The sequence below is a fragment of the Zootoca vivipara genome, chromosome 12 (assembly GCF_965207765.1).
Source record: "Zootoca vivipara chromosome 12, rZooViv2.hap1.1, whole genome shotgun sequence".
NCBI classification, from domain to species: Eukaryota; Metazoa; Chordata; class Lepidosauria; order Squamata; family Lacertidae; genus Zootoca; species Zootoca vivipara.
In genome coordinates, this window is record NC_142595.1 from 19,352,704 (window position 1) to 19,379,275 (window position 26,572).

General features: G+C 47.5%; 1 protein-coding gene across 1 annotated transcript in view; it reads right to left on the minus strand.

The window, feature by feature from the left end:
* Positions 1-23,520, minus strand: part of NGFR (nerve growth factor receptor) — a 53,139-nt gene extending 29,619 nt beyond the window's left edge. The window contains exons 1-2 of the mRNA XM_035135948.3: positions 23,256-23,520; positions 3,096-3,234 (exon numbers count right to left, since the gene is read on the minus strand). Of these exons, the coding sequence (XP_034991839.2) occupies positions 3,096-3,234; positions 23,256-23,315 (199 nt within the window). The 5' untranslated portion in view covers positions 23,316-23,520. The remainder of the gene's footprint in view (positions 1-3,095; positions 3,235-23,255) is intronic.
* Between the last annotated feature and the right edge of the window lie 3,052 nt (positions 23,521-26,572).

Below are 26,572 nucleotides of genomic sequence, written 5' to 3' on the forward strand. Positions count from 1 at the left end.
AGCTTGCTTCCTTTTTTTGAAAAGCAGCACAGTAGCTTTCCTTCCTTCCTTCCTTCCTTCCTTCCTTCCTTCCTTCCTTCCTTCCTTCCTTCCTTCCTTCCTTCCTTCCTTCCTTCCTTCCTTCTTGCCCTGCCAAATGCCAATGCAGCAACTCTTCCAAGGTCAGATAATCAGCCTGGTATTTGATACCCAGCCTCTCTGCTGCCATTCTCTGCTGAGGTTAAGTAGCAGCCATTGATTTTGCATGGGGATGTTATTTTTAGTTTATTTTTAACCAGTGCTGTGTGGAGCAGAACCAGACCTTTGTGTCCCTCCCCTGCCCGGGGTGCTTGGTGCTTTCGAGGGCTTAGGAGCTCCTCTCTCTCTTGTCCAGAGACACCCTGGAATCACAGACCCTCCAAGTTTCCCTATTTTCCAGGGACAGTCCTGGATTTACAGAAGCCATCCCAGTTTCTGATTTGATCCCGGAATGTCCCACTTCTCCTTGGGACCGTCCCTATTGCCATCAGAGAAATGTTGGAGGTTATGGAGTTATGTGATCCCTGAGGCAACGAGAAACAACCTTTAGAAGACATCTGAAGGCAGCCTTATACAAGGAAAGGTGTTTTTTTTTAAATGTTTAATGTTTTATTACATTTTTCTGTATATTGGAAGCCACCCAGAGTGGCTGGGGCAGCCCAGTCAGATGGGCGGGGTATTATTATTATTATTATTATTATTATTATTATTATAGCACACCCCTATTTTCATTGGAGAAACGTTGGAGGGTATGCAATCTGCACGCAGTGTTTAAAGAGAAGCTACTACCAGCAGCAAAATCTCATTCTGTGAAATGCCATCTGAGCTGTTAATGTAAAAATATTTGCATCTTAAAGCTGCCGCTTGCTGCCGAGTCCCCTTTACTCTCGACCTTAAAAAAAGAAATCTGAGCAAGTGGTGCAGCAGTTCAGGGCTCTAATCAAAGATATTGTTCCTTCCACAAAAGCCTGTCGAGTGGCAAACAGCTGTTGCTCAATGGCGGAGCATTTGATTTGCATGCAAACGAGCCCATGTCCAATTCCCAACATCTCCGCCACTGAGGCGTATGTAGGGGTTGATGAAACCAGCCCCCAGTGGGGCACGGGCCTAGAGCAAGGGGACGCCCCCCAAAAAACCCTATCAGACTATGGAGTGTATGACATATATATGTGTGTGGAAATGTGTCACAGTGAGGTCAAGCACAGGATAAGCTTCCTGTTAGTGGCATAGCGTGCGTTGGCAGTGCCCGGGACAATGATTGTGTCCCCAACCTCCTTGTGGGCATCGCACAAGAGGTAACAGACAGACTTCACTGTGCCCCGTGGCAGCCGCTCCTCACAGAGATCGCCTCCAGGTTGCCATGTTTGCCCTCTCAGCTCGGCGAGCTCCCTGTGGGAGCGGCGACTGGTGCTCCTTGGTGGGCTTGGCAGCAGGCCTAGGAGGAGGGCGGCAGAGAGCAGGCCGAGACTGCAACCGCAGCCCATCCCTGGCCACCTCTCCTTGGCTGCGCAATGGCAAGGGTGGGCACCAGCTGGTCCTGCCCGAGCGGGTGCTTCTCTTCTCTGTGCTCCTGCCAAACAAGGCATACCTCGCCCATGGCCACACACCAGGAGATCGGCCCCCGGGAAGGACTGGCGCAGGCTGAGAGAATTCCAGGCTCTTCCAGGCAGGAGTTCCACCCAGGGCCAGGCACCCATTCACTGGCCACTAGGAGAAGGACGCACTGCTGTAGCTCTGAAGGCCCAGCCTGGGTGCGGCTTGCTTCCCCGCAGCTTGGGAAGGTGACAGCCACGTGGCCTCGCTGAGGGAACCTGTTGTGAGGGCACTGGGTTGTAAGGGTACTTTCTGTGCCCGGGGTTACAGCCCTCCTCTTCCCCGCATGCTGGACATGCTAATACAGCTCCTTGCCAAGGGTGCATGGGAGCCAAGTTACTCATTTGCTCTTCCGGGTAAATCTGGGAAAGCCTGGGAAGTTACTGTTGGTCAGTGTGGTCCATACTCGGCTGGGTGGACAACAAGGAAGAGCCTAAGGAGAGCCTGCTGGATCCGGCCCGTGGCCCTTCTAGTCCAACATCCTGTTCTCACAGTGGCCAACCAGATGCCTGTGGGAAACCCGTGAGCAGGATAAGTGCAGAACAGCACGTGTCTGACTTGATCTCAGGTGATAAATTCTGTGGAATACTTAACTTGGGGTGCTTTGAGATTTTGAATGTTCTTCAAATATGTGAACACAGATCCACTCTAGATGAATTTTTTTTGGGGGGGGGAGTGAATATCAGCATTCACCAGTGCACCTGAATCATCTCAATTTATTTTTTTAATAAGCAAAATTTGCCTGGAACAGGTAGCACTCCCATGAATTTCATCGTTTACTGTTTAAAGCAAAGGACTGTTATTAACCATAGCTGCCAAGTCTCCCGTTTTTCACGGGAACAGTATTTTGTTACCGTTTCCCGCTGTTATCCCAAACTGATTATATCCTGTAAATATCCCGTAAAGCTCCTGCCGGCGGCCATGTTCCGGCTCCCGGCTGTCTGCGCATGTCCGGACATGCGTAGAAGTGACTTCTGGTGCCCAGACATGCAGACACGGGCAGCCTGGCACCAGAAGTCGCTTCTACGCATGTCTGCACATCATGCGTAGAAGCGACTTCCAGTGCCGCTCTGCCCATGTCTGGGCACCGGAAATCGGGCGGCACCGGAAGTCGCTTCTACGCATGTCATGCGTAGAAGCGACTTCCGGTGCCGCGTCGCCGCGTAGAAGAGACTTCTGGTTGTGCTGATCCCGGATTTTTCAATCCGGGAGTTGGAGGGTATGTTATTAACCATATTATTATTTGTTGGTCAGTATGCTTTTTCTTATTATTTTATTACTGGTGTTCTGTCATGTGTTTTTAATGTTGTACACAGCCCTGTGATCTTTTGATAAAGAGTGGTATATAAATTGAATAAAGAAAATAATTATTAATGGAATTTCCTGTGTCTGCCTCTTGATCACCCTTTTAGGGCGACGATTTCAAGCAATGAGGTCATGCACACTTTTCAGGGATGGGCAAAGGATGCTCATGTGTTACTTACTGTCCAGGCATGGTTCACAGACGGTTTGGTTCACCCCGCAGGGCTGGGCAACGCCTTCCCCGACGTTACAGGCTTTGCAGCATTCTCCACTGGTGGTGTACTTCTCGGAGGGGCAGGTCTCCTTGGCCCACGCAGAGCCCTGTGGCGAGAGGCAAGCAGAAGGTGTGTGTTACTCGCTTCCTGAAATGGGATGCATGAACGCAGAGACAGTGGTGGAGCTTCATGCTCTGGTACCGGGAGGGGGGGCGGAGAGCAGGTGGGGGTGGGGCCGGCGCATGTCCTGGCACACGCCCACAGGGGTGTGGGGCACGTCCTGGGGGTGGGGCACCTAGCACGGGGGGGGGCAGCCGCAATGGCACCCTGCTGGGATCACGCTGCCCACTCATCTTCCTCCACCAGTGCACAGAGACAGTGTGGTGAAGTGGTTTGAGTGTCAGGCTAGAACAGGCACCCCCAAACTTCAGCCCTCCAGATGTTTTGGACTACAATTCCCATCATCCCTGACCACTGGTCCTGTTAGCTAAGGATCATGGGAGTTGTAGGCCTAAACATCTGGAGGGCCGCAGTTTGGGGGTGCCTGGGCTAGAACCTGGGAAGCCAGGATTGTGGTTGGCCACGGAGCTCACTGGGTGACCTTGGAGCGCTCGCAATGTTTCAGCCTCACCTACCTCACAGGGTTGTTGTGGTGATAAAATGGAGCAGGGAGAACTATCTATGCCACCGTGAGCTCTTTGGGAAGAAAGGTCGGATATAAATGTAATGAATGAACAAACACAGGCATGCTTGTTCCTGTAGGCGGGGAAATGGCTAGCGATGCTTGCTGAGCCCTATGAGGCACCAGAGCAGGCCAAATAGTGACAAGCTGGATCAGGGCCCAGTGAGATGGGTCACTTCCACCTGTTAATTAAGTTTCGTCCCGATTTGTTTATGGGGAGGTTAGACGCCAGTCACATGCACCCTGCACAGTTATTGGCAGATATTGGCTACATCCACACCATATATTCAAAGCATGATGATGCCACTTTAAACAGTCATGGCTTCCCCCTCCCCAGAGAATGCTGGGAACTGTGGCTTGTTTTGAGCATTATTATTATTATTATTATTATTATTATTATTATTATTATTACCCCGCCCATCTGGCTGGGTTTCCCCAACCACTCAGGGCAGCTCCATACAGAATATTAAAAACACGATAAAACATCATACATTAAAAGCTTCCCTAAACAGGGCTGCCTTCAGATGTCTTCTAAAAGTCAGATAGTTGTTTATTTCCTTGACATCTGATGGGAGGGCGTTCCACAGGGCAGGTGCCACAACCGAGAAGGCCCTCCGCCTGGTTCCCTGTAGCATCACTTCTCGCAGTGAGGGAACCGCCAGAAGGCCCTCAGCGCTGGATCTCAGTGTCCAGGCTGAACGATGGGAGTGGAGATGCTCCTTCAGGTATACTGGGCCAAGGCCATTTAGAGCTTTAAAGGTCAGCACCAACACTTTGAATTGTGCTCGGAAACATACTGGGAGCCAATGTAGGTCTTTCAGGACCGGTGTTGTATGTTCTATGGCAGGAAACTCCCCACCCATTCCCCTCATAGAGCTACAGTTCTCAGAGTTCCCTTGCAAGAGCGATTGACAGCTAAACCACTCCAGGAAAACCACTTTCAGAAAAACTGAACTTGACAGATTTGGCCATGTTTACCAACAAGTATGCGGGACCCAGGTGGTGCTGTGGGTTAAACCACAGAGCCTAGGGCTTGCTGATCAGAAGGTCAGCAGTTCGAATCCCTATGACGGGGTGAGCTCCCGTTGCTCGGTCCCAGCTCCTGCCAACCTAGCAGTTCGAAAGCACGTCAAAATGCAAGTAGATAAATAGGAACCGCTACAGTGGGAAGGTAAACGGCGTTCCCATGTGCTGCTCTGGTTCGCCAGAAGTGGCTTTGTCATGCTGGCCACATGACCTGGAAGCTGTACACCGGCTCCCTCGGCCAATAATGTGAGATGAGCGCGCAACCCCAGAGTCGGTCACGACTGGACCTAATGGTCAGGGGTCCCTTTACCTTTTACCAACAAGTATAGAATTCAGCAAGCTTTCATTGCCTTCGGATTTGTCCGTGAGACTTAAGGTTTAGCTTTGTAAGTATCTAGACATTTTTTTTTTAAAAAAAAGCATGTGAATATTTTCAAGCCTTAAATGCTTCATAGAATTGTAGTCCAACTAGTCCAACTCCCTACTTGATGCCTAACAAAATTATTTTAGCTGGACGTGCAAGGGCTGGTCCACGAAGTCAAAAGGATTGAAACTGAATGGGCCGAGGTAAGCCTTGCAAGTCTACAGACAACACAGTCCTGCCTACTCTGAAGTAAGTGCTATTGAATTCAATTGGTAAGTGGAGGGGGGACTGCAGCCTAAGAGAAAGATTTATGCACCATCTCCCAAGCAATTTGTCTCGTCATAAAGCCAGACGATGCTACTAATAGATTTACTGACTGTAGCCCTGCTTCCCCACAATTCTTCCGGAACAGCGCATATCGTCAGAAGGGACATTATCTTCCCAGGAATCCAGAGGCCCAATAATTGAAAATGTATACTTTAAAGTGCTTTATAATCTGGTGCTGGGAGGGTTTAGATGCATCTTCTGCCTCTCGGGAGTAGCAGTTAGCTTACGAATAAATATTACCCTTTTCCAAGCAAGGCAGTAATACGTCCAAGGAGCTGTGTGGTTAGGCAGGCAACCTCTAGGGTGGAGCAGAGGTAAAGTCTGCAGCAGAGCTGAGTTAATTCTTTCGGGAGAAGAGCAGGTGCTTTAAAGCTTAGTTATATATTGGCTTGCTGCCTTTTTCGGAGTGCAGCGGCTTGTCAGGTCAGGGTCTCGCTCTTAGAACTCCATAACCTCCAACATGCCATTGATCAAAATCAGGATGCTCGTTTTTCCGCTCCCAAACTCTAGTGGGGGCCAGCTGATTGGCGTAAAAGTTTGAGATAAAAAAACAAAAAACCTCTAGCATCTTTGGGTTTGGTACTCAGGTGCAAACCAGCTGACTCGTGCCGGAGAGCTGGACCAAAAAAGCAGGACATCCCAGGATCCAATCAGAAGTCAGGATAGTTGTTTTGGGCTCGGGGAGGACAGGACTAAGAGTTACTTAAGTATTTCTTTTTCTGGCAGCTTGCTAAGAGGAATCTCACGGCGCACCAAAGTCCCTCTGCACGCTAACGATTTGGGGAATGGCTACAGTAAGTACTGTATCCAGGTAGGCAGGTGGGAAACAGAAATTTCAGGTGGGACGGAATTACAGTGGTGCCTCGCTTAACAAATGCCCTGCTTAGCGAAATTTCCGCTTAACGAAAGGTTTTTTCTAGTGGAGGTTGCCTCGCTAGATGAATTCGTTTTACGAAAAATTCGTCTAGCGAATCACGGTTTCCCATAGGAATGCATTGAAATTCAATTAATGCGTTCCTATGGGCAAAAATAAAATAAAAAAAAATCAATGCATTCCTATGGGATTCGCTAGACGAATTTTTCGTTATAAGAAAAGACCCGTGGAACGAATTAAATTCGTCTAGCGAAGCACCACTGTAGCTAATAATTCGCCTTGTGTTGAAACTGAGTATTCATCCAGGCTTCCTTTTACACTGTGATTTCCAGGCACAGATCCTCTGTGTCTGAGAGGTTTGTGTTGTTGTTGTTGTTGTTGTTTATTCCAGCTCTTTACCCAGGAAAAGCTGCGCTCTACCACTAAACCAGTGCGAACGGCAATCTGTGAGAAATCTGACTGCCATTTGCTCCAATTCAGTGGCAAAGTGCGGGTTTTCCTGGGGAAAGTGCCAGGATTTTTTTATTTTATTTTTTTACAAAACCACTGAGGTACAGAGCTTTAAAACCTGGAAATGTGCACGAAAGGAAGTCTGGACGAGCCCTGACAGGCAACTGATTTCTCAAACTACAGTACAGTGGTGCCTCGCTAGATGAATTTAATTCGTTCCACGGGTCTTTTCTTATAACGAAAAATTCGTCTAGCGAATCCCATAGGAATGCATTGAATTTTTCTTGAATTTTTTTTTTGCCCATAGGAACGCATTAATTGAATTTCAATGCATTCCTATGGGAAACCGCGATTCGCTAGATGAATTTTTCGTAAAACGAATTCGTCTAGCGAGGCAACCTCCGCTAGAAAAAAACCTTTCGTTAAGCGGAAATTTCGTTAAGCAGGGCATTCGTTAAGCGAGGCACCACTGTATTCCTTGCTAACTATATGCCCCATTATACACATTGAGCTGATTCAGTAGTAGTCCTGAAAAATGAGCAGCCAGCATGCTGTTGAGGCTAGATAAACATGGAGTAGCAGTAATGGCAGACCTGTTCTCTCTTTGGTCAATAAAAGCAGGCACTAGGCTACAGTCCCTGCCCAGACTCAGTTCTTCCATTTGGAACTCTCCAGTGCTTCCTTTTTAAGTTTATGCCTGCTTGGAAGTCATATCCTTTGACCCTGGTGTTCTGCTCCTAAGCTCAGGTGTGTTGATATAGAAAGGTGTTTTATCCTGAGTCTGAGAGTATAGTCTAACGCAGCCATCCCCAAGCCAGTGCCCTCTAGTTATTTGGACTACAACACCCATCAGCTCCAGACAGCATAGCTAATGGTCAGGGGAGCTGAGAGTTGTAGTCCAGCAACATCAGGGGTAGGCTAGTCTACTCTGTCAAAAGCTTTCTCAAGGTTCCAGGCAGGGGTTTCTTCCAGCACTGTTCCTTAAGGAAGAACCCTTCTAACTGGAAGTACTAGGGATTGAACCAAAGAACTTCTGGCATGCAAAGTGTGTGCTCTACCACTGACCCATGACTTCTCTTCAAAACATACGGCCTACAAAACACAGGTGGGTGGTCAACTTCACCATGCTCGATCAACTAAGAACCAACTAGGGCAGGCATCCCCAAACTGCGGCCCTCCAGATGTTTTGGCCTACAACTCCCATGATCCCTAGCTAACAGGACCAGTGGTCAGGGATGAAGGGAATTGTAGTCTAGAACATCTGGAGGGCCGAAGTTTGGGGATGCCTGAACTAGGGTAAGGCGTCATTTTGTGTCCAGGTTGGTCCTTAACCAGGAATATCAGGCAGATATCACTTCTCCACCAAGGTGTGTGGGGTGGGGAGACCAGACCAGGCTGCTGTTGCTCAGCAATGAGGGAGTGAACACTCTGCACATGCTCGGCACCAGCTCTGTTCTTTGTCCTTTATTTGTTTTGATACTTTTTTGTTAATTCTATCTTGACTTCTATGAAATGATTCTGTTTGCCGTCTTGGATCTCTTTATGAGAAAAGGCCAGTGAGATCAAGGGTTGGGAGGCTACTGTCCTCCAGATCCTGTTGGACTACAGCTAGGGGCTGGAGAGGAATTCAGTTCAGTTCACATTAAAAGGCAAACCTACCTGGTTTGCACTCTCCAAAACAATGGGCGAACCAAGACACACCCACCTTTCAAAACACACAGTTTTCCGAATTTTGCAATCCAACCCAGTAATAGCCACAGAAATGCAGATATTGAGGGGAAGTGTGCATCAAAAGGCATATAAGTGAAAATAATCTACGGACATGCGTTGTTGTTGTTTTAAGGAAAGACAGCTGTGCAAACATGTGTCTACCAGGCAAAATTGCACACAAGCTTGTATTTTAGCAGAAATTTGCCTTAAAATGCTGAAGAACTTTCACAAGGACTTAAGGGGGCAGGAATCAGAAACTGACGTAGAAATGTGGGGAGCTGGATTTATGACTGGAAAACATGAGAAACTGCAAGAAACCAGAACTGGCGGATTCACCCAGCCCTAAGTACAACTCCCATCATCCTTGACCACTGGCCACAATGGCTGGGGCTAATGCGATCTGGAGTACAACAACAATTGGATGGCAGCTGTTTCTCTCTCTCTCTCTCTCTCTCTCTCTCTCTCACACACACACACACACACACACACACACCAGGGGAAAGAGAGAGATCTCCACCTGTCAAATAATTTTTAAAAAAATAAAGGATTGGCTCAATGCTTTCCAGGGCTGGACTCTCACATTGAAAATAGGTTCCAGCCGTAGGTATTAACCCCATAAAGCATTCTGACAGGTGGAACAAAACAAGGAGGGGAGGGGGGAGACAGAGACACCTTCGCCGAGCTTTTAATTGCTTTCTAAGTCGGGCTCATGTTTGGGATCAGGAGGGTTTCCTCCTTTGCAAAGAAATACAATGAAGTGAGAAGAGAAAGCGTTCTTTCTACACTTCAAGGTGGTTATATGGAGGGGGGGGGTTAGGCCAACAGGGCTGGCCCAAAATATTTTGCCGCCTGAGGCAGAAAAGCCTCTATATCAAGGTATAAACTGTATCCAAGGCCAGCCAAGCTATTGTGGCACCTGAGGCAGAAAACCCACAAAAATGAGCTTTCCCCACCCCAGCAGTAAAAACGCAATAATCTAAGTGCGAGCTCACACAGAGGGTTTACACAGCCCCAACCTGAATCTGTTTCCTCAAAGAGAAACCTGGTTGATTTAAAGTGCTATTGGCTTCCAATAAAGTAATCATGTTTAAGAGTAGGATCTTTTCACTCCCTAACAATTTTCTATACTGCTCAATTGTAAAACTACAACGACCCTCAACACACTTTACAAAATGAATGAAACAATTAAATGATTGAGGGTTTTAAATAAAAAAAAGACAAGAATTTTTAAAAGAATGGGAAATGTTTCTAAAGTACTGTACAGTATATAAAAAATTATTTCAAATAGGTTAAAACATTAGCAGGATTCTAAACACACTCGTAATGTAACAGAAAGTACAGATAACTTTGGAAGATGAAAAACTGGAGAAGTATTGATATGCAGTTGAAAACAGAATGAAGAGGACCAATGGATGGGGGGGAGAGTCAGGAGATTCAGAGCAATCTCGATATGTGGATTTTGTATGATATTTTGATGTATGTTTATTTTCTTCTTTCTTTTTTATTTTTGAAAATCAAATAATGGTTTTTTAAATAAATAAATAAATAAAACAAATCCGCTTTAAAACAACAAGTTAGAAATATTAATAACTATAAACTAAAACCCAATTAAAACACATGTCAACACCCTACATGTCTGGTTGACCTAAACAAAATGTTTTCAGCAGGCACCAAAAAGGGTATAGCGAAGGGACCTGCCTGATGTCAAGTGGCAGCGAGTTCCCAAGTACAGATGCCGCCACACTAAAATATTGATTTCTTACTCACACAGGATGAGTATTAGGTGGCAGCTGTAACAGTGCCAGCTCCGTAGATTAAAGCGGTCAAGTGGGCATATTTGAGGAAAGGCGATCTTGCAGGTTAAATCTTGCAGGTCCCAAGCTGGTTAGGGCTTTAGATGCTAATGGCCACACCTTGAACTTGGTCTGGTTGTTTTCAGTGCCAGAGCTCCGTCTTGAAAGCTGTGAAATGCTGGTAAATGTCAACGGGCTTCTCAGGTCATCATTTAAGCACCCACAGCCTGGGCCAACACATAAATGGGGGAAGAGGGAGCAGTCACTGGGTGTTAGACTTCAAGCTTGGTCCTTCTTGTTTTAGAAATGAAGGTTGCAGTGATAAACAACCTTTGCTGGGTGGGAGTAAATCTCACAAACTCAGTGGGACTTGCTCCTGAGTAAGCATGTGGTAACTCTATGGGAGGTGGGGGTATTGTTATTTTGTTGGTTTTGTTTTAATTAATTATTTGTGCTTTTACTTAGTATATTTTTTTTAAAATCTTGCGAACCACCCTGAAATCTTGTGATGAAGGGCGGTATAAGAATCTAACATATAAATAAAAATAAAGTAAACTGTATACTTAACTCGCTGTCTCATGCATGCATGGGTTTGTATCTAGCGAAGTTATACTCAGAGGAGACCCAATGAAATTAGTGGACCTAAGTTATTCACCTCCATTATCTGCAATGGGTCTACTCTGAGAAGGGCTAAGATTTATCTACAACCCACAGCCTCCCTGTTCGGAATTTAAATTTAAATGTCAAAACCCAAATCCACTCCTGGGGTTGCACTGCCAGCTATCTCTGGGAGAACGTGGGGAAATTTCCCCTATGAATGTTGCTGGTTAACTTCTAAACATTTAACTTCCCACCCCAACAATCGAAGCAGGCGCAGTTGCCTTTCAGCCTTTCTGAGATTATCTGTGTGGACAGAGAGGTAGACAGATGAAAGGGAGAGAAGAAGGAACATTTATAGAAGGAACTGGGATGTGATGGGAAATGCTTGGCTACAGTTTAAACCAAAAAGGTCTACATGATCTGTATAAGCACTTTACGGTAGTAATACGCAGCAGAGTGCATTCCTCCCCCAGAGTTTTACGGCGCACGGCAATAATACTTGGCATGTATATATACTTAACAGAGTGCTAAAAGCCCTTCCCAGACATTACCTGATGTAATGTGCTTTCAACGCTTGCTTACATAATTTTCCGTGGTGGTACGACAACCCTGTAGTGTGGGCCTGCCTGATCTCACACACACATACCCATATTGCAGATGGGGAGCTGAAACCAAGAGGGAATTGGTGAAGGCCACTGGGTGAGAATCAAGTAGCAGACCACCTTTGGTCGGGGAGCCTGCAGTCATGGCTGCTCAGAAGTAAGCCTGGCCATGTTCAATGGGAGCTACACCCAGGGGAGGAATGGATAACCAGGGTTAGGCTAGTGGGCGGCAAATGTCTCCCTCTCTGACCCCCTCAGACCAGGGGTAGGCAACCTAAGACCTGGGGGCTGGATGCGGCCCAATCGCCTTCTCAATCCGGCCCATGGAGGGTCCAGGAATCAGCGTGTTTTTACATAAGTAGAATGTGTCCTTTTATTTAAAATGCATCTCTGGGTTATTTGTGGGGCATAGGAATTCATTCATTTTTTTCTTCAAAATATAGTCCAGCCCACCACATGGTCTGAGGGACGGCGTATAAGACGACTGGGCGTATAAGACGACCCCCAACTTTTCCAGTTAAAATATAGACTTTGGGATATACTCGCTGTATAAGAAATACGACCTGGCATATAAAACGACCCCTGACTTTTGAGAAGATTTTCCTGGGTTTAAAAGTAGTCTTATACGCAGGAATATACAGTAAATACCACCCAGCAATTGTAATATCCAGGCAAGTGCTGTTTCGCCAAATTATTTAATGTTTTTCTCCAAACAATAAGTACCAGTAACAGCTGCAATGTGGGGTGGTTGTCGGGGAGAAAGGCTTTGCTTTTATCCCCCTACATAGGAAGCTGAGGGTGTTTCTGAGGCCATAACTAACTCCTTGTCAATTGATTCATCTCTTTATTTTCTTTCCCTTGCCACTTCAGTCACCGTTAGGTCCAGTCGCGGATGGCTCTGGGGTTGCGGCGCTCATCTCGCTCTATAGGCTTAGGGAGCTGGCATTTGTCCGCAGACAGCTTCCAGGTCATGTGGCCAGCATGACTAAGCCGCTTCTGGCGAACCAGAGCAGTGCACGGAAACACCGTTTACCTTCCTGCCAGAGCAGTACCTATTTATCTACTTGCACTTTGACGTGCTTTCGAACTGCTAGGTGGGCAGGAGCTGGGACAGAGCAGCGGGAGCTCACCCCGTCGCGGGGATCCGAACCGCCAACCTTCTGATCAGCAAGCCCTAGGCTCTGTGGTTTAGAGACCACAGCTTAACATAACTTAGGTTTTGGTTTTCCCTGGATGTGCGATTTCTGACCTTAGGGTCGTTCTACTTGAGCAACAAAAATTCTCAAGGTTGGAAAAGAGGACCTGCAGAGCTGGAGCACATCCCCCAGTTTGATTACATTTCTCAGGCTCGGGATGAAGACTTAGGGTGTTTGTCCTATTTGGGATACGCTGCTACTGCATTTCTGTGTTGTGGCCATGTGCCCCTGCTTTACAAAGGGCACTCCTCTCTTTGCAAGAGTCCAGTTGAAAGGTCAAGAACAACAGTGGGCCCAAGATATCGGACACAATATATACATGAACGAGTGGGAAAGGCTGTGGAAGGAGGATACTGTATTAGATTCACTGCATGTTACAATCTCAGAGAAAATGTAATGAAGATGCTATTCAAGGTGGTACCTAAGCCCAGCCAAACTGGCAAAAATGTATAAAAACAGTTCAGAGGTTTGTTGGAGGTGTAAAAATGGGGTAAGGCACATTTATGCACATGTGGCGGAGGTTGTAAGAAAATAAGAGAATTTGGAGACACCATATATAATGAACTTTAAAAGATATTCAAATTCTCATTCATCAAAAAACCCGAGGCCTTCCCATTAGCAATAATGTCCATGGAAATTAAGAAAAATCATAGACCTCTATTCATGTACGCGACCACAGCAGCTAGGATTTTGATAGCAAAGAATTGGAAAAGCGATAACATCCCCACAAAAACTGACTGGCAAGCAAAAATGATAGAATATTTACAACTCGCAAAGATGACGGGGAGATTAAGAGGAAAGTCGATACAGAAATTTAATAAAGAGTGGATAATGTTTAAAAAATATCTTTAAAACTACCGTGTTTCTCATATTTTAAGTCATCCCTACAAAATAAGCCATGGCAGGATTTTCCTGAGTTGAAGAAATATAAGACATACCCCAAAAATAAGCCGTAGTGGTGGGAGCAGGTCTGGATGGCGCCATGGAAGAGGAAGATGCCTGTCAGCGCCCGGAACCGGCTGCTGCTGCCCCTCCAAAATGTCCAGCAGCATGCACCGCGCCAAGCGCTGACCCGGCGGCGGGACTGGCAAGAGCCGCAGTGCGTGCTGCTCCAAGCCCGACCCGGCGGCAGGACGCAGCAAGAGCCGCAGCGCGCGCTGCTCCGAGCCCCAACCCGGCGGCGAGACCCGGCAAGAGCCTCAGCGCGCGCCGCGTGGAGCCCCGACCCGGCAGGACCCAGCAGCATGCCCTGCTGAAGCGCCGACAATGCGCGCAGCAGCAGCCAGTTCCGGGCGCCGAGCCGCGACAGGAAGAGGAGGGACGCAGCGGGACGCAGCAACAACGACAAAAAACACCCGGCCGAGCCTTCATTGGCCGCCGCGGCTGCCACTCGCTGGTCCCTCCTCTTCCTGTCGCGCGCGCGCTGCAGGTCCCGCCGGTCCCGCTGCTGGGTTGGCGCTTGGCGCTGGTGCTGCTCCAAGCCCCAACCCGGCGGCGGGACGCAGCAAGAGCCGCAGCGCGCGCTGCTCTGAGCCGGGATCCGGCAAGAGCCTCAGCGCGCGCCGCGTGAAGCCCCGACCCGGCAGGACCCAGCAGCGTGCCCTGCTGAAGCGCCGACAACGCGCCCAGCAGCGCAGCAGCAGCCAGTTCCGGGCGCCGGACAGGGGAGGTACCATACTGTAATTTTTTAAAAAAATAATAAGACACCCCCCGAAAATAAGCCATAGGCTTATTTTCTTGAGAAAAAAAGATTATAAGACATGACTTATAATATGAGAAACACGGTATTGTGATAACGGTAACTCCTGGCAGATCTAGAATGAATGTTGAAACGTAAAGACAGTGTAGAATAGAATATCCTTGATAAGAAATGGGGAAACTAAAAAACAATAATGAACTGTGCATAGGATAACAAAATGCAAAACAGTACAATGAGAAGAATTTGAAGTTAGTGTCTAAGGCAGGCACCCCCAAACTTCGGCCCTCCAGATGTTTTGGACTACAATTCCCATCATCCCTGTCCACTGGTCCTGTTAGCTAGGGATCATGGGAGTTATAGGCCAACACATCTGGAGGGCCGCAGTTTGGGGATGCCTGGTCAAAGGTGTGTTTATGTTGTAATGGATGAAATGGGTATTGTTTGTATTGTATGTACTGCCTAAGTTTTGTGTCAATTAATGTTAATTGATGTATAATGAAGGTTATTTTGAAAATTTATAAAAAGAAAACAAAAGTCAAGAACAACAGGGGTCTTAAAGCAGACTGAGCAGGCAAGCAGACAGGTCACCGGGTCTCAGGCTTTCTTCACTATGTTGAGATGCATTTATTTAAATGAAGGTAATCCTAGAGACACTGTATCATAGAATCATAGGGTTGGAAGGGACCCCGAGGGTCATCTAGTCCAACCCCCTTCAATGCAGGAATATGCAGCTGTCCCATGTGGGGATCGAACCTGCAACCTTGGCGTTATCAGCACCATGCTCCAAATATCCATCTGTGCATAGCTGGTGTAGCGTAGCGGTTAAAGAGTTGGACCTGGACCTGGTGGACCAGGGTTCAAATCCCCACTTGACCACAAAGCTCACTGAGTGACCTTGGGCCAGTTACTGTCTCTCAGCCTGACCTACCACACAGGGTTGTTCTGAGGATCAAATTAGTAGGGAGGTAACGATGGTGATGGTGATGGTGATGAGGATATGTTGCCCATCTGACTGGGCAGCTTCCAACAAAATATTAAAACACAAAAAAAAAACAAGGAAGGGGGATAGCCAGGCATGCTGCCTTGAGCTCACTTGAGGAAAGATGGGGATATAAATGAAATAAAATGAAAATGTGAATTTCATTCAAATCTGTGTCCTTGTGTGCTCAGGAGAATACAGTGGTACCTCTGTTTATGAACACAATTGGTTCCGGAAGTCTGTTCATAAACTGAAGCGTTCATGAAAGTAATGGAAAGTGGATTAATCTGTTCCAGACGGTCCGCAGAGTACTTAAACCGAAGCGTTCATAAACTGAAGTGAACTTTTCCATTGAAAGTAATAAAAAGTGGATTAATCCGTTCCAGACAGGTCTGCGGAGTACTCAGCCTGAAGCGTACTTAACCCGAAGCATGGGTGTAATTGGTTCCGGAAGTCTGTTCATAAACTGAAGCATTCATAAATTGAAGCGAACTTTCCCATTGAAAGTAATGGAAAGTGGATTAATCCGTTCCAGACGGGTCCGCAGAGTACTCAACCTGAAGCATACTTAACCCGAAGCATGGGTGTAATTGGTTCCGGAAGTCTGTTCATAAACTGAAGCGTTCATAAACTGAAGCGAACTTTCCCATTGAAAGTAATGGTAAGTGAATTAAACCGTTCCAGATGGGTCCGCAGCGTTCGTAAACCGAAAATTCGTAAACCGAGGTTCCACTATACTTAAGTTATACCTCTGTGGCTTTTAGCACTCTGGCTAATGTGTCACACTTCTCTTTCTCTGCCTCCGCTGGGTCTCATCCCACTAATCACTTTGTCTCCCTTGCACCGCAGGCCCTGTGAATTATACATCCAGCACCCTCTCAGCCCCATGCTTCAGATGAAGGGAAGTGTTTGCCTGTGACAGCTCTGGCCACAATACATCAATTAGCCTCGGAGGTGCCATAAATTAAACCAGAGGTGTCAGGGGGCACCAGGAGCTGTGTCTGTTGCGGCCTCGGTGTTGTCAAACAAAGCTCGTCCTCCGTGGTCCAAAACTGAGAGAAGATGGAGCACGGCCTAGCGAACAGGTAAGCAGACTCACCTTGCATATCGGGGACACTGTCATATAGTAGATAAAGTTTTTAAACTGCTTTGATGTTTTCCTTTTTAAAAAGGCAGTGCATAAATTGCCGATACCGTATAACACCAGTCCTGAAAGACCTACACTGGCTCCCAGTACGTTTCCAAGCACAATTCAAAGCGTTGGTGCTGACCTTTAAAGCCCTAAAGAGCCTCGGCCCAGTATACCTGAAGGAGCATCTCCACTCCTATTGTTCAGCCTGGACACTGAGATCCAGCTCCGAGGGCCTTCTGGCGGTTCCCTCGTTGCGAGAAGTGAGGTTACAGGGAACCAGGCAGAGGGCCTTCTCGGTAGTGGCGCCCACCCTGTGGAATGCCCTCCCATCAGATGTCAAGGAAATAAACAACTATCTGACTTTTAGAAGACACCTGATTCAACAAGTGTACAATCCCTGTACACCTGTATACCTGGGTTGATCTCACGCTGGCAAAATTAGTTGCATGTAACGTCCCACAAAGGGGTACCCTGCATACCTGTGTACACAATAGCTAAGCTGTACAAATAAACAAGTGTACCCTCTTTCACACAAACACTTGTCCATGGGCAGAGGCAGCTTGTGCCTGTGTTCAGCAAGATAATAATAAATAATAATAATAATAATAATAATAATAATAATAATAATAATAATAATAATGGCATCCATGCTCCCCCCCCTTCTTCTTCTCTGCATGCATGCTCCATGGCACCTGCTTTGAAGTACTTCCCCACCCCCAAAATCCTTATTCCTTTCAAAGAAAAGGTAGGCTCGCTTGAGGTGTCTCACCTTTAATTTGGCGGATGTTGCAAACCAAACCTGTGCCTTGAAGCAGGCTCAGACTATTTCAGTCAGTTTGAGCAGGCATAGCCAAACTCGGCCCTCCGGATGTTTTGGGACTACAACTCCCATCATCCCTAGCTAACAGGACCAGTTGTCAGGGATGATGGGAATTGTAGTCCCAAAACATCTGGAGGGCCAAGTTTGCCTATGCCTGGGTAGAACGTGGTGCTGATAACGCCAAGGTTGCAGGTTCGATCCCCAGATGGGACAGCTGCATATTCCTGCCTTGCAGGCGGTTGGTGACCCTCAGGGTCCCTTCCCAACTCTACAATTTTGTGATTCCATGATTTCTATTTCTCCTCCAGCCCAAAATCATCTGCTCTCCAGGGTCTTACTCCAGGGTCTTTCCCATGAACTGCTAGATGGACTGTGGCCATCTCCCATAGATTCAGGGGCATCCCTAGCTGCCAAATTAGTGCGTGGGAGAGGTTGTCATTAACGTGCAAGTCCTTTCTCCCTCCCCCTCCTCCCATGATCCCTGCTAAGCTGTCATAAGGCACCTCCAGACTGCAAACCCACCATGCTTGCAGGGATATTTAGGTTTGCACGGAGTGGACAAAAGCCATCTGCCGCCCTAGCACAACGAACCCATTTTTTAAAAAAAAAAGAAAAATGGGCTTTTTGTGTTTAGGAAGCCAGAAGGAAGTGCTTTGGGAAGGGGGGGGGGACAAAAGATGCAGAGGAAGGTTTACTCTGGGATCAGATTGGGATGGATGCTCAGTAAGACCAGACATAGACTTAAGGGAGGGAGGAGAAGCTGCATGCAGCCCACGTTTAAAGTTGACCCATCAAACTTCCAGTTTCTGAACCAATACGAGAACGGGGGCAGGGGCAGCCTTCAAAATCCACACGTATCTGAATTTTGCAATGCAGTTCTGCAACCAAACAACATTTCCCAAAATGCATATATGATGTAAAAGTGTGCAATAAGGATGGAGACATAGTGAAAACGGCATACAAAGTTTTTTTTTTGCATTTATTAGGAGAAACTGCACGCAAAAATGTGTATATTGGTCAAACCTGCTTTTTAAAAATGTGTTTGTTTATTAGGAGACTTTCACAATAAAACGCTGGTGTGTTTTCATCAGGATTTCTTTAATAATAATAATGATAATAATAATAATAATAAATAGTCACAAATTGCTGCAAAATGCAGAGGAGCGAATTTAAGATTGGGAAAGTAAGAAACCGAGAGAAAAGAAATGGTGGAGTCTTGTCATCCCTAATCTCTGCAAAAAGCCTTGTGCAAACAGCCCAGTATGGATTCTCAGTGAAACAGGGTAGTCTTGAGGACCTCATAAGACATCATCCTCTGCAGGCCTCTTATTTTCTTTTTCATGAACAGCCTTGGGGGGGAAGCATTCTGTGTAGCTCAAAAGATTGCCCATCATTTTGGGGAAAAACTAAACTAAACACATGATCCAATAACAGCCATCCTTTCATTTTTCCTCTGTTTTTCTCTTCTTCTTCTTCTTCTTCTTCTTCTTCTTCTTCTTCTTCTTCTTCTTCTTCTTCTTCTTCTTCTTCTTCTTCTTCTTCTTCTTCTTCTTCTCATATCATCCCTAGCCCCCTCGGGCATGAGGGCGAATCCGGAAACTAGGCACGTTAGGCTTCACTGACACCCCCTCCCCCTCCCCCTAAATTAAGCAAAGCTTACTTGCGAACAAACATGTTGTGCAACTTTCTTTTTAATTGCATTTATTTTAAGTCCTGGGATCTTTCTCCCTGGCTTTTGCAGCCTTTTAAGTTGCAGAAGGTGTGTCTCTCAACGCACACAGTGAACTTCCCCCTACTTATAGGGGAACAGGATGGCATCTCGTAGACTCGGCACTGAAAGAAATGGATTGTACTCAGCTGTCCACAGCCAGAGACTGCCTGGGAGAAAGACGAGGAGAAGGTGTGTAGATTGATGCTTAACTCGTTTTTTAAAACATCCCGAGATTCCAGGGTTTAAGCAAAACAGGAAACCCGCACACTCTCTGCCTTTGTAACTGTCATGCCTGGGACATCACTCATAATACCTACAGAATGCCACCTCCCTCGCCCTCTTCAGTTCCCTCCTCCAAGGATAATAAACCCAAACTCCTTTCCCACACTGCCCAAGCACCAAATCTGTACCCCAAGGCTCAAAAGTGTGTGTCAACTGCATTTCTGCATCTATGGTCCTTCCTAGCCAAGCCTGGATAGCTCAGTTGGTTAGAGCGTGGTGCTGATAGTGCCAAGGTTGCAGGTTCAACCCCCGTATGGGGTAGCTGCATATTGGTCCCTTCCAAGTCTATGATTCTACTCCTGCCTCTTCCTTGCCTCCCTGCCCTCTGATCTCCTTCCACTGGTCTGTAAGCTCTCTGGGGAAGAAATCTACTTATTTTTCCTTTTTCGCTGAGGCTGTGCAGTGCCCTTGCTACCTTCTAATCATGTTCCTCGGAAGTTCTTCCTGTTCAGGCTAGGATGAGATTAAGTCAGGCATAGGCAAACTCGCCCCTCCAGATGTTTAGAGACTACAACTCCCACCATCCATGACCACTGGTCCTGTTAGCTAAGGGGTGATGGGAGTTGTAGTCCCAAAACATATGGAGGGCCAAGTTTGCCTATGCCTGGATTAAGTGGTGGCATGTATAAAGCTCCCGTTTCTTTTCACATGCTCAGGGGCACTCTGGGGTGTGTTATCTCCTCAATTGCATCATTCTTAAAGTCTCATTCATTTTGCTCATTTTACCTGTTTGGCATAATTTCTTGCATTTGTGTTTTGTGCAATAATGGCAACTGCTGGTGTTTTGATTTGCTTTGGACTTGGTGATATTCCTTGCCAGCGTTTCAATTTAGTTTGGGGATTCTAATCATCTGTATATGTTTGTGTTTTATACTCAAACTGCAAAGGTCAGGGGGCAGGTGTACATTGATTTCTATTCCAGGGCAAAAGAAGTGGGGGAGCCCAAGCATTGATTAGAAATGGGTAGCAGAGCTGGATCCTGTTTCAAGTTAAGCCAGTGTCAAGAAAAATGCTATACAGTACTATGATGCCCCCATGGCCCCTGTTTCAGCCTCTGCTGAATTTATGTCTTACAGTTCTGCCATCTGCCTCTCCCAGTCAACCACCTAACCTTAAATGTCAATCACCCCCAAAGCTCAACCTGCCAACCCCACGCCCCCTAAGATATTAGTTTTTTACTGCACCAGCCGTCCACTGTCTCCTTTCCTCCTAAGAGCTAGTGCGATTCAACCCTAGACATCATTATTATTAACTGTTTCCTGTCCAGAAATGAGCAAGGCAATAAAGCAAAGGAAAGATTTGCCTCTGAGCATATGCAGGGCTCCTTCTTCACTGAAGAACCTTATCTCCACCTTGCATACTCAAAGAGTTATGGGCACAGATTTGAGATTTGTGGGAAACAAGGACCTTGAGATCCAAAAGCCACGCCTGTTCAGCCTCCCTCCACCCCATTTTCCTAGCTAAACACTATACGATTCGAGAGGGTTGGAGCTCAGGGGTAGAACTTCAGCTCTGCATGCAGAAGATTGGATCCCTGGCATCTCCAGATAAGGGTAGGAATGTCACTTCTTAGAAACCCTGGAGAGCTGCTGCCAACCAGTGTTGACGGTACCAAGCTAGATGGACCAATGGGTCTGACTGGGGATAAGGCAGGCAGCTTCCTAAGTCCCTATTGCAACCAAACTCTCTAAACCAGCGAGCCTCTCCCTCCATCTGGCTACTCATCCTAAATCTCCCCTCTGCAAAATAATATTAATTTTAAAAATCGTCCCTCTTCCTTCTGTGATCTTTCCCCCTACTCTCTCTCATGCCAGCTCCCTGTCATTTGGCGCATCCACACTAACTGAAGGGCTGCAGGCAGAAATGACCACTCAAAGCTTAAAAGCTGATGCGTTTTCTAATCAATGTATGTGATTTGGCTTTGAGGGGACCTGGGTAACTTAGCTTCCTTGCCTGCAGGCTAACACTGGCGTGACAGGGGAGATCCCGGAATAGGATCCCTGTTCCCATAGTTGTTGTTTTTTAAAGTAATAACAGGGAAGGTTGGTGGATGGGCTTGGGAGTGGAAGTTGTCATTTCCCCTGTGGAGTAAAGAATAGCAGGTATCCTGCAATTCCCGCCGTGTTTAGCCTCGTGGGGCAAACAGCAGCTGGAGGGTGAGAGAATCACAGTATTTTAGAGATGGGTGAGGGCCTCAGAGGTCATCGAGCCCAACCCAATGTAGGGATCGACATTGTGCTTGGCAGACAGACACCCAGCCTGTGCAGAACTACACCCAAAAGTGAAGGAGAGCGATTCAGGGAAACAAGATGACGGTGGTCCCAATGTAAAATCAACCTCAGGGCTACTACGGCTATTATTAATGTGTTGCAAGAGGTGGATATCCTTGAGCAAGGCTTCATCTCACAACTTTCCCTACCTGACAAGGTTGTTGCGAGACTGAAATGACCCTGGCAGCTCCTTGGAGGGTGGGTGGGTAAGGATTTGTTACCCCCCTTGCAGTTATGGTCCAGGGCACCTTTGTGCTTCCGGACAAAGGATGCCCATCTTTGATCGCACACCCCCCATCATGATCACCGAGGTTTGAGGTTACAGAGGGGTCTCCAGAAGCAGGAAAAGCGCAGCGAGATGCCTACATTGTCGCTATGATTTCTTGGAAGCACTTTCGAGCACGCAAACGCGCTTCCTCTTTTTATCACCCCCCAACTGGAATCTAGTCAGAGCTCCTTAGACGTCTCATAAAAGGCGGAACCGTGCCTCAATCTCTCTCCCCCCCCCTCTCTCTCTCTCGGCGCCGCTCTTTTTCGTTTCCCTGCTGCGCCCCCTGCGCGCACAAAACCATTTAATACGTCCCGGAGAGGACAATATAAAACAAGATCTATCATTCCGGACACTGTAAGTGATAGATCGCATCCTCGCCGCCGCCCCACCCCCCTTTGAAACGTCAAATTAGGACTTTTCATCCTCTTCTTCTGCCCCACCCCTACTCCCGCGACTCTCATAGTCGCCCCAAATGTTCTCCTCCAGCAGACAAATCTCTGCTTGGGGGGGGGGGTCCACCAAACCGACGTGGGGTGTGGTTAGGGTGGGGCCAGGGAGCCCGGCGCTGCCCTGCCCTGCGTTTCCATCCGGCCCGATCCTCTGCACGTGTCTACGCAGAGAAAGCAACTCTCCCTGACTTCACAGCGCAATCCTCGCCGCGCCTCCTCTGGAACTCCGTGGGCGCCAGACACCCGGGATCGCAGCATTACTAGCGAGGAAGCGCGCAGAGGACAGCAGCCCGCTATCGGTTTGGGCGCGCGCAAAAGTTCATTCCCGGCTGATTAGCAACCCACCCCCCACCCCTACCCCTAAGGACCGAACTGAGGGGTGGGCGCCTCCCAGCAGGTCCACCTCCCCCCCCCAAAAGGAAAAACTTAAACCCCAGTGGCTAGGGGTGCCAACTTGAATTAAATATGGGGGGAGGTGATAATTGATCACATGACATAGTGCACACACACACTATTTGAATGGCAGTATCCATCAACTGTCGGAGGGCCTGGCCCCCTCAAATATTTTAGGTGGGGCGAAGGGACCTTGGTCCTAAGGAGTTGGCTCCTATGCCTGAGACAGAGCATCCTGGTGTCCAGCGGACCCGAAGGAGAACCGCTACCACCCGCCCCATCCCATCTCTGCACCCCAGACTGGACACACACACAGCACCCATGGGTGGCAGATCCGATCGACGCCCCGTCTCAATCCGTGCGCACTGTCAATGGCGATCTTCTCCCCATCCCTGCCCTCTAAGATGGGAGTGAGTCGCCGAGCCTCTTCCCCACCCCACCCCACCGCACCCACCCCACCCCGTCTCTAAGTTGATCTACAGGGCGAACCCACTCACCCCGGAAAGAAGCAGCAGCGATCCCAGCAGGAGCGCCAGCCTCTTCGCCTTCTTCTCCATGACCGTCAGAGCTGCAGGAAAGCAGAGGCAAGCGGGGGACAGGCGGGAAGCTTATTCCACATCCCCTTCCCGGTACTCCTCGGGCGGATCGCGCGCGCGTCTCAGGTCGAGAGAGGGAGCGCGATGCAGATGCCGCGGCGGCGGCGTCCCCTGTAGGAAGCGGGCGACTGAGCTGCAGCCGGGGCAGCACCTGCTTTCTGTAACTGGGAAGCTCCGCCCCCCTTCCCCCTCATTACTATTAAAACGAGCGGCGCGCTCAGCCCACTGGCTGGGTGGCTTTTGGGGGGGGGAGGCGCGCGCACACAACAGTGGCATCAGGGTGCCGCCCGCTTTCAGGCTCCCAGCAAGAGCTGAAGAACTGACAGGGGAGAACATGAATTGGTTTCATTGCGTTCCTTATTCCATCTCTTCATTTTATAGAGCTGGCTTTGATTTCTTCCGAAGGTGGGGAGAGATTCACATCGGGCACGCCCCGGCAGCTTTCCCAAAGTTGCTTTGGAAGAGTGGAAGACAGAGTGGGTTGCCTTGGCAGCCACCTGGTACAGTGGGGAAGGGGGATTTGGGGTGGGGAAATGTCCCCCACCCCACCCCGCTACTGCAATAAGCTCTACATGGGGCTACCTTTGAAGGTGACTCGGAAACTACAACTAATCCAGCTGCCGGAGTGGTGACGGAGCAGCCCCGAGACCATATAACACCAGTCCTGAAAGATAGCAACATTAACCCTGCCGTGTCAGAATCCCTTGCAGACGACCGCAGTGCCTGGAGACAGACAGACAGGCAGACAATGTATCCACAGCAATGACCAGAGGAGAAGTGATCGCTGAGAAGAGAGCAGAGAGGAGAAACACCACAGTGCGTCTGTAATAGCCAAGCCAGACACCTTCATCTGCCCCAGCTGCAACAAAACATGTCTCTCCTGTATCAGTCTCTACATTGGTTCCCAGTACGTTTCTGAGCACAGCTCAAAGTGTTGGTGCTGACCTTTCAAGCTCTGTTGTGTATATTTATTCAAATATCCTGCCCAGTATACCTGAAGGAGCGTCTCCACCCTCATCGTTCAGCCCAGAACCTGAGATCCCGCTCCGAGGGAACCAGGCAGAGGGCCTTCTCGGCAGTGGTGCCTGCCCTGTGGAACTCCCTCCCATCTGATGTCAAGGAAATAAACAACTATCTGACTTTCCAAAGACATCTGAAGGCGACCCTGTTTCAGGAAGTTTTTAATGTTTGATGTTTTGTTGTGTTTTTATATGTGTTGCAACCCCCCCCCCAACCCCCCGAGTGGCTGCCAGATTGGTAGAGTATAAATGATAAAATTATTTAAAATATTGTTATTATCTGGCCCTCAGATCAGGGGTAGGCAACCTAAGGCCCGTGGGCCGGATGCGGCCCAATTGCCTTCTCAATGCGGCCTGCGGACGGTCCGGGAATCGGCGTATTTTTACATGAGTAGAATGTGTCCTTTTATTTAAAATGCATCTCTGGGTTATTTGTGGGGCATAGGAATTCATTCATATTTTTCCCCAAAATATAGTCCGGCCCACCACATAGTCTGAGGGATGGCTGAAAAAGGTTGCTGACCCCTGCGTTAGATTCTTTTCAATCTGCAATCACTCCTTAGCAACTTCCCCTCTCCCCAGGTCACACCCCTCGCTAATTCTGCTACGTAGCCTCCTTGAGTGTTTTGGGTATGTGTCTTTGAACTCTGCCCCCAATGTCCCCTGCTTTGCGGGATGGAGGATAGAGTGTGGGGTGTGTGAGTGTGCATGAAACGGGCTTATTGTGTACAAGAAGAGCCTGCTGGATCAGGTCAGTGGTGTACCTAGTTGAGCTTCCTGCTCTCACAGGATACCTGCGGGAACCTGCAAGCGGGACCTGAGCACAAGAGCACTCTCCTCTCCCATCAGGGACCATGTTGAGGAGGAATAGTGGGAGCCACACCCTCCCCTGACCCTGATCCCGAATCTTCCCAGGAGCAGGAGGACAGTATAGATTTGGAACAGTGGTTTGCAGAGGGACATAGTTCAGAAAGCAGAAGCTGGGAAATACTGGATGGGGAACAGCTAGGAGAAGAAACACTGGGAGAGAGAGGGTTAACAGATTCACAGTCCTTGGACAGCATTCCTCCAGCACCTTCCCCAAGTCGAGAAGAGCTCAGAAAGTCTCAGAACAGAAAGCATAGAGGGTACAAGCTCATATTACAAGACGTAGGAGTGACATAGATTAACAGGGACGGAGGGGGGGTTGAGCCTTAATTGGGAGCACTGCCATTCTGTGATTTGTAGTAAAAAAAAAAAAAGACATCTGGTGACCCGCTTGGGAAACCCTGAAATCTAGGCCACAAGACATCCATTTCTCCTGCGCAAGCTCTGCGCAGTTCCCTTTCATCTCCAATGGCACTTTCATACCCGCTTCAACGAGACGCTCTGTGCCCCACCCCAGTCAATTAGTGGAAGGGGAATGTCATTTAGGATTTCTGCCTCCAGCATGTTCCACAACATGCAGGAAAGATGCTATAAACGCTGGTGAAATATATCTAAGAAACGTGCAGGAAAACAGAGGGGTGTTTATGTTGTTGTTGTTGTTGTTGTTGTTGTTGCATTTGATCAGAAAACGTTGAAATGCAACCTCACCATGCTCAGAAGTGGTGCTCCTTTATTTAAGCGATGTACCCTGAGCATGAATGCAGGCTAAGGGGTCTCCTTCTGTAATATATTGCCCGAAGCCACTGCTTCATGATGGTTCATGGTAAGACCAGCCCTGGTTGGGGGAAGTAGAGGGTTTAAGAGCCCTGGTCTTTTTTCTCTCTCTTGTTTTAATTTTCTATAGAATGAGTATGTCTATTAGGTTAATTTGCATTAAGTTATGATTTATATATGATTTATTCACCTATTATTTGTAAGCCATTTATGTTTTGATTTAGATATTTTTGTTTATATATTTCAATTTAAAGGTCGCGGGTCTTTATTTTTGTCCAGTGTTATTTTTGTTTAGTATTGCTAATTTTGTTTGAATGAGTTAAATTTAGTTTGATATATGATTTAAATTTGATTTAATTTATATTTGATTTGAGGATGATTTGTTATGATGTATTATGATTTGATATTATTAGTTTGATATTATTTGATTTTGATGATATGTTATTTGTGTGTTTTGTTCTGTTTTGTTTTTATGTTTTTTTAATGAAATAAAGTTTATTAAAAAAAAAAAGACCAGCCCTGGTTGTTGGTTTAAAAAACAACACACCATCTTGAAAT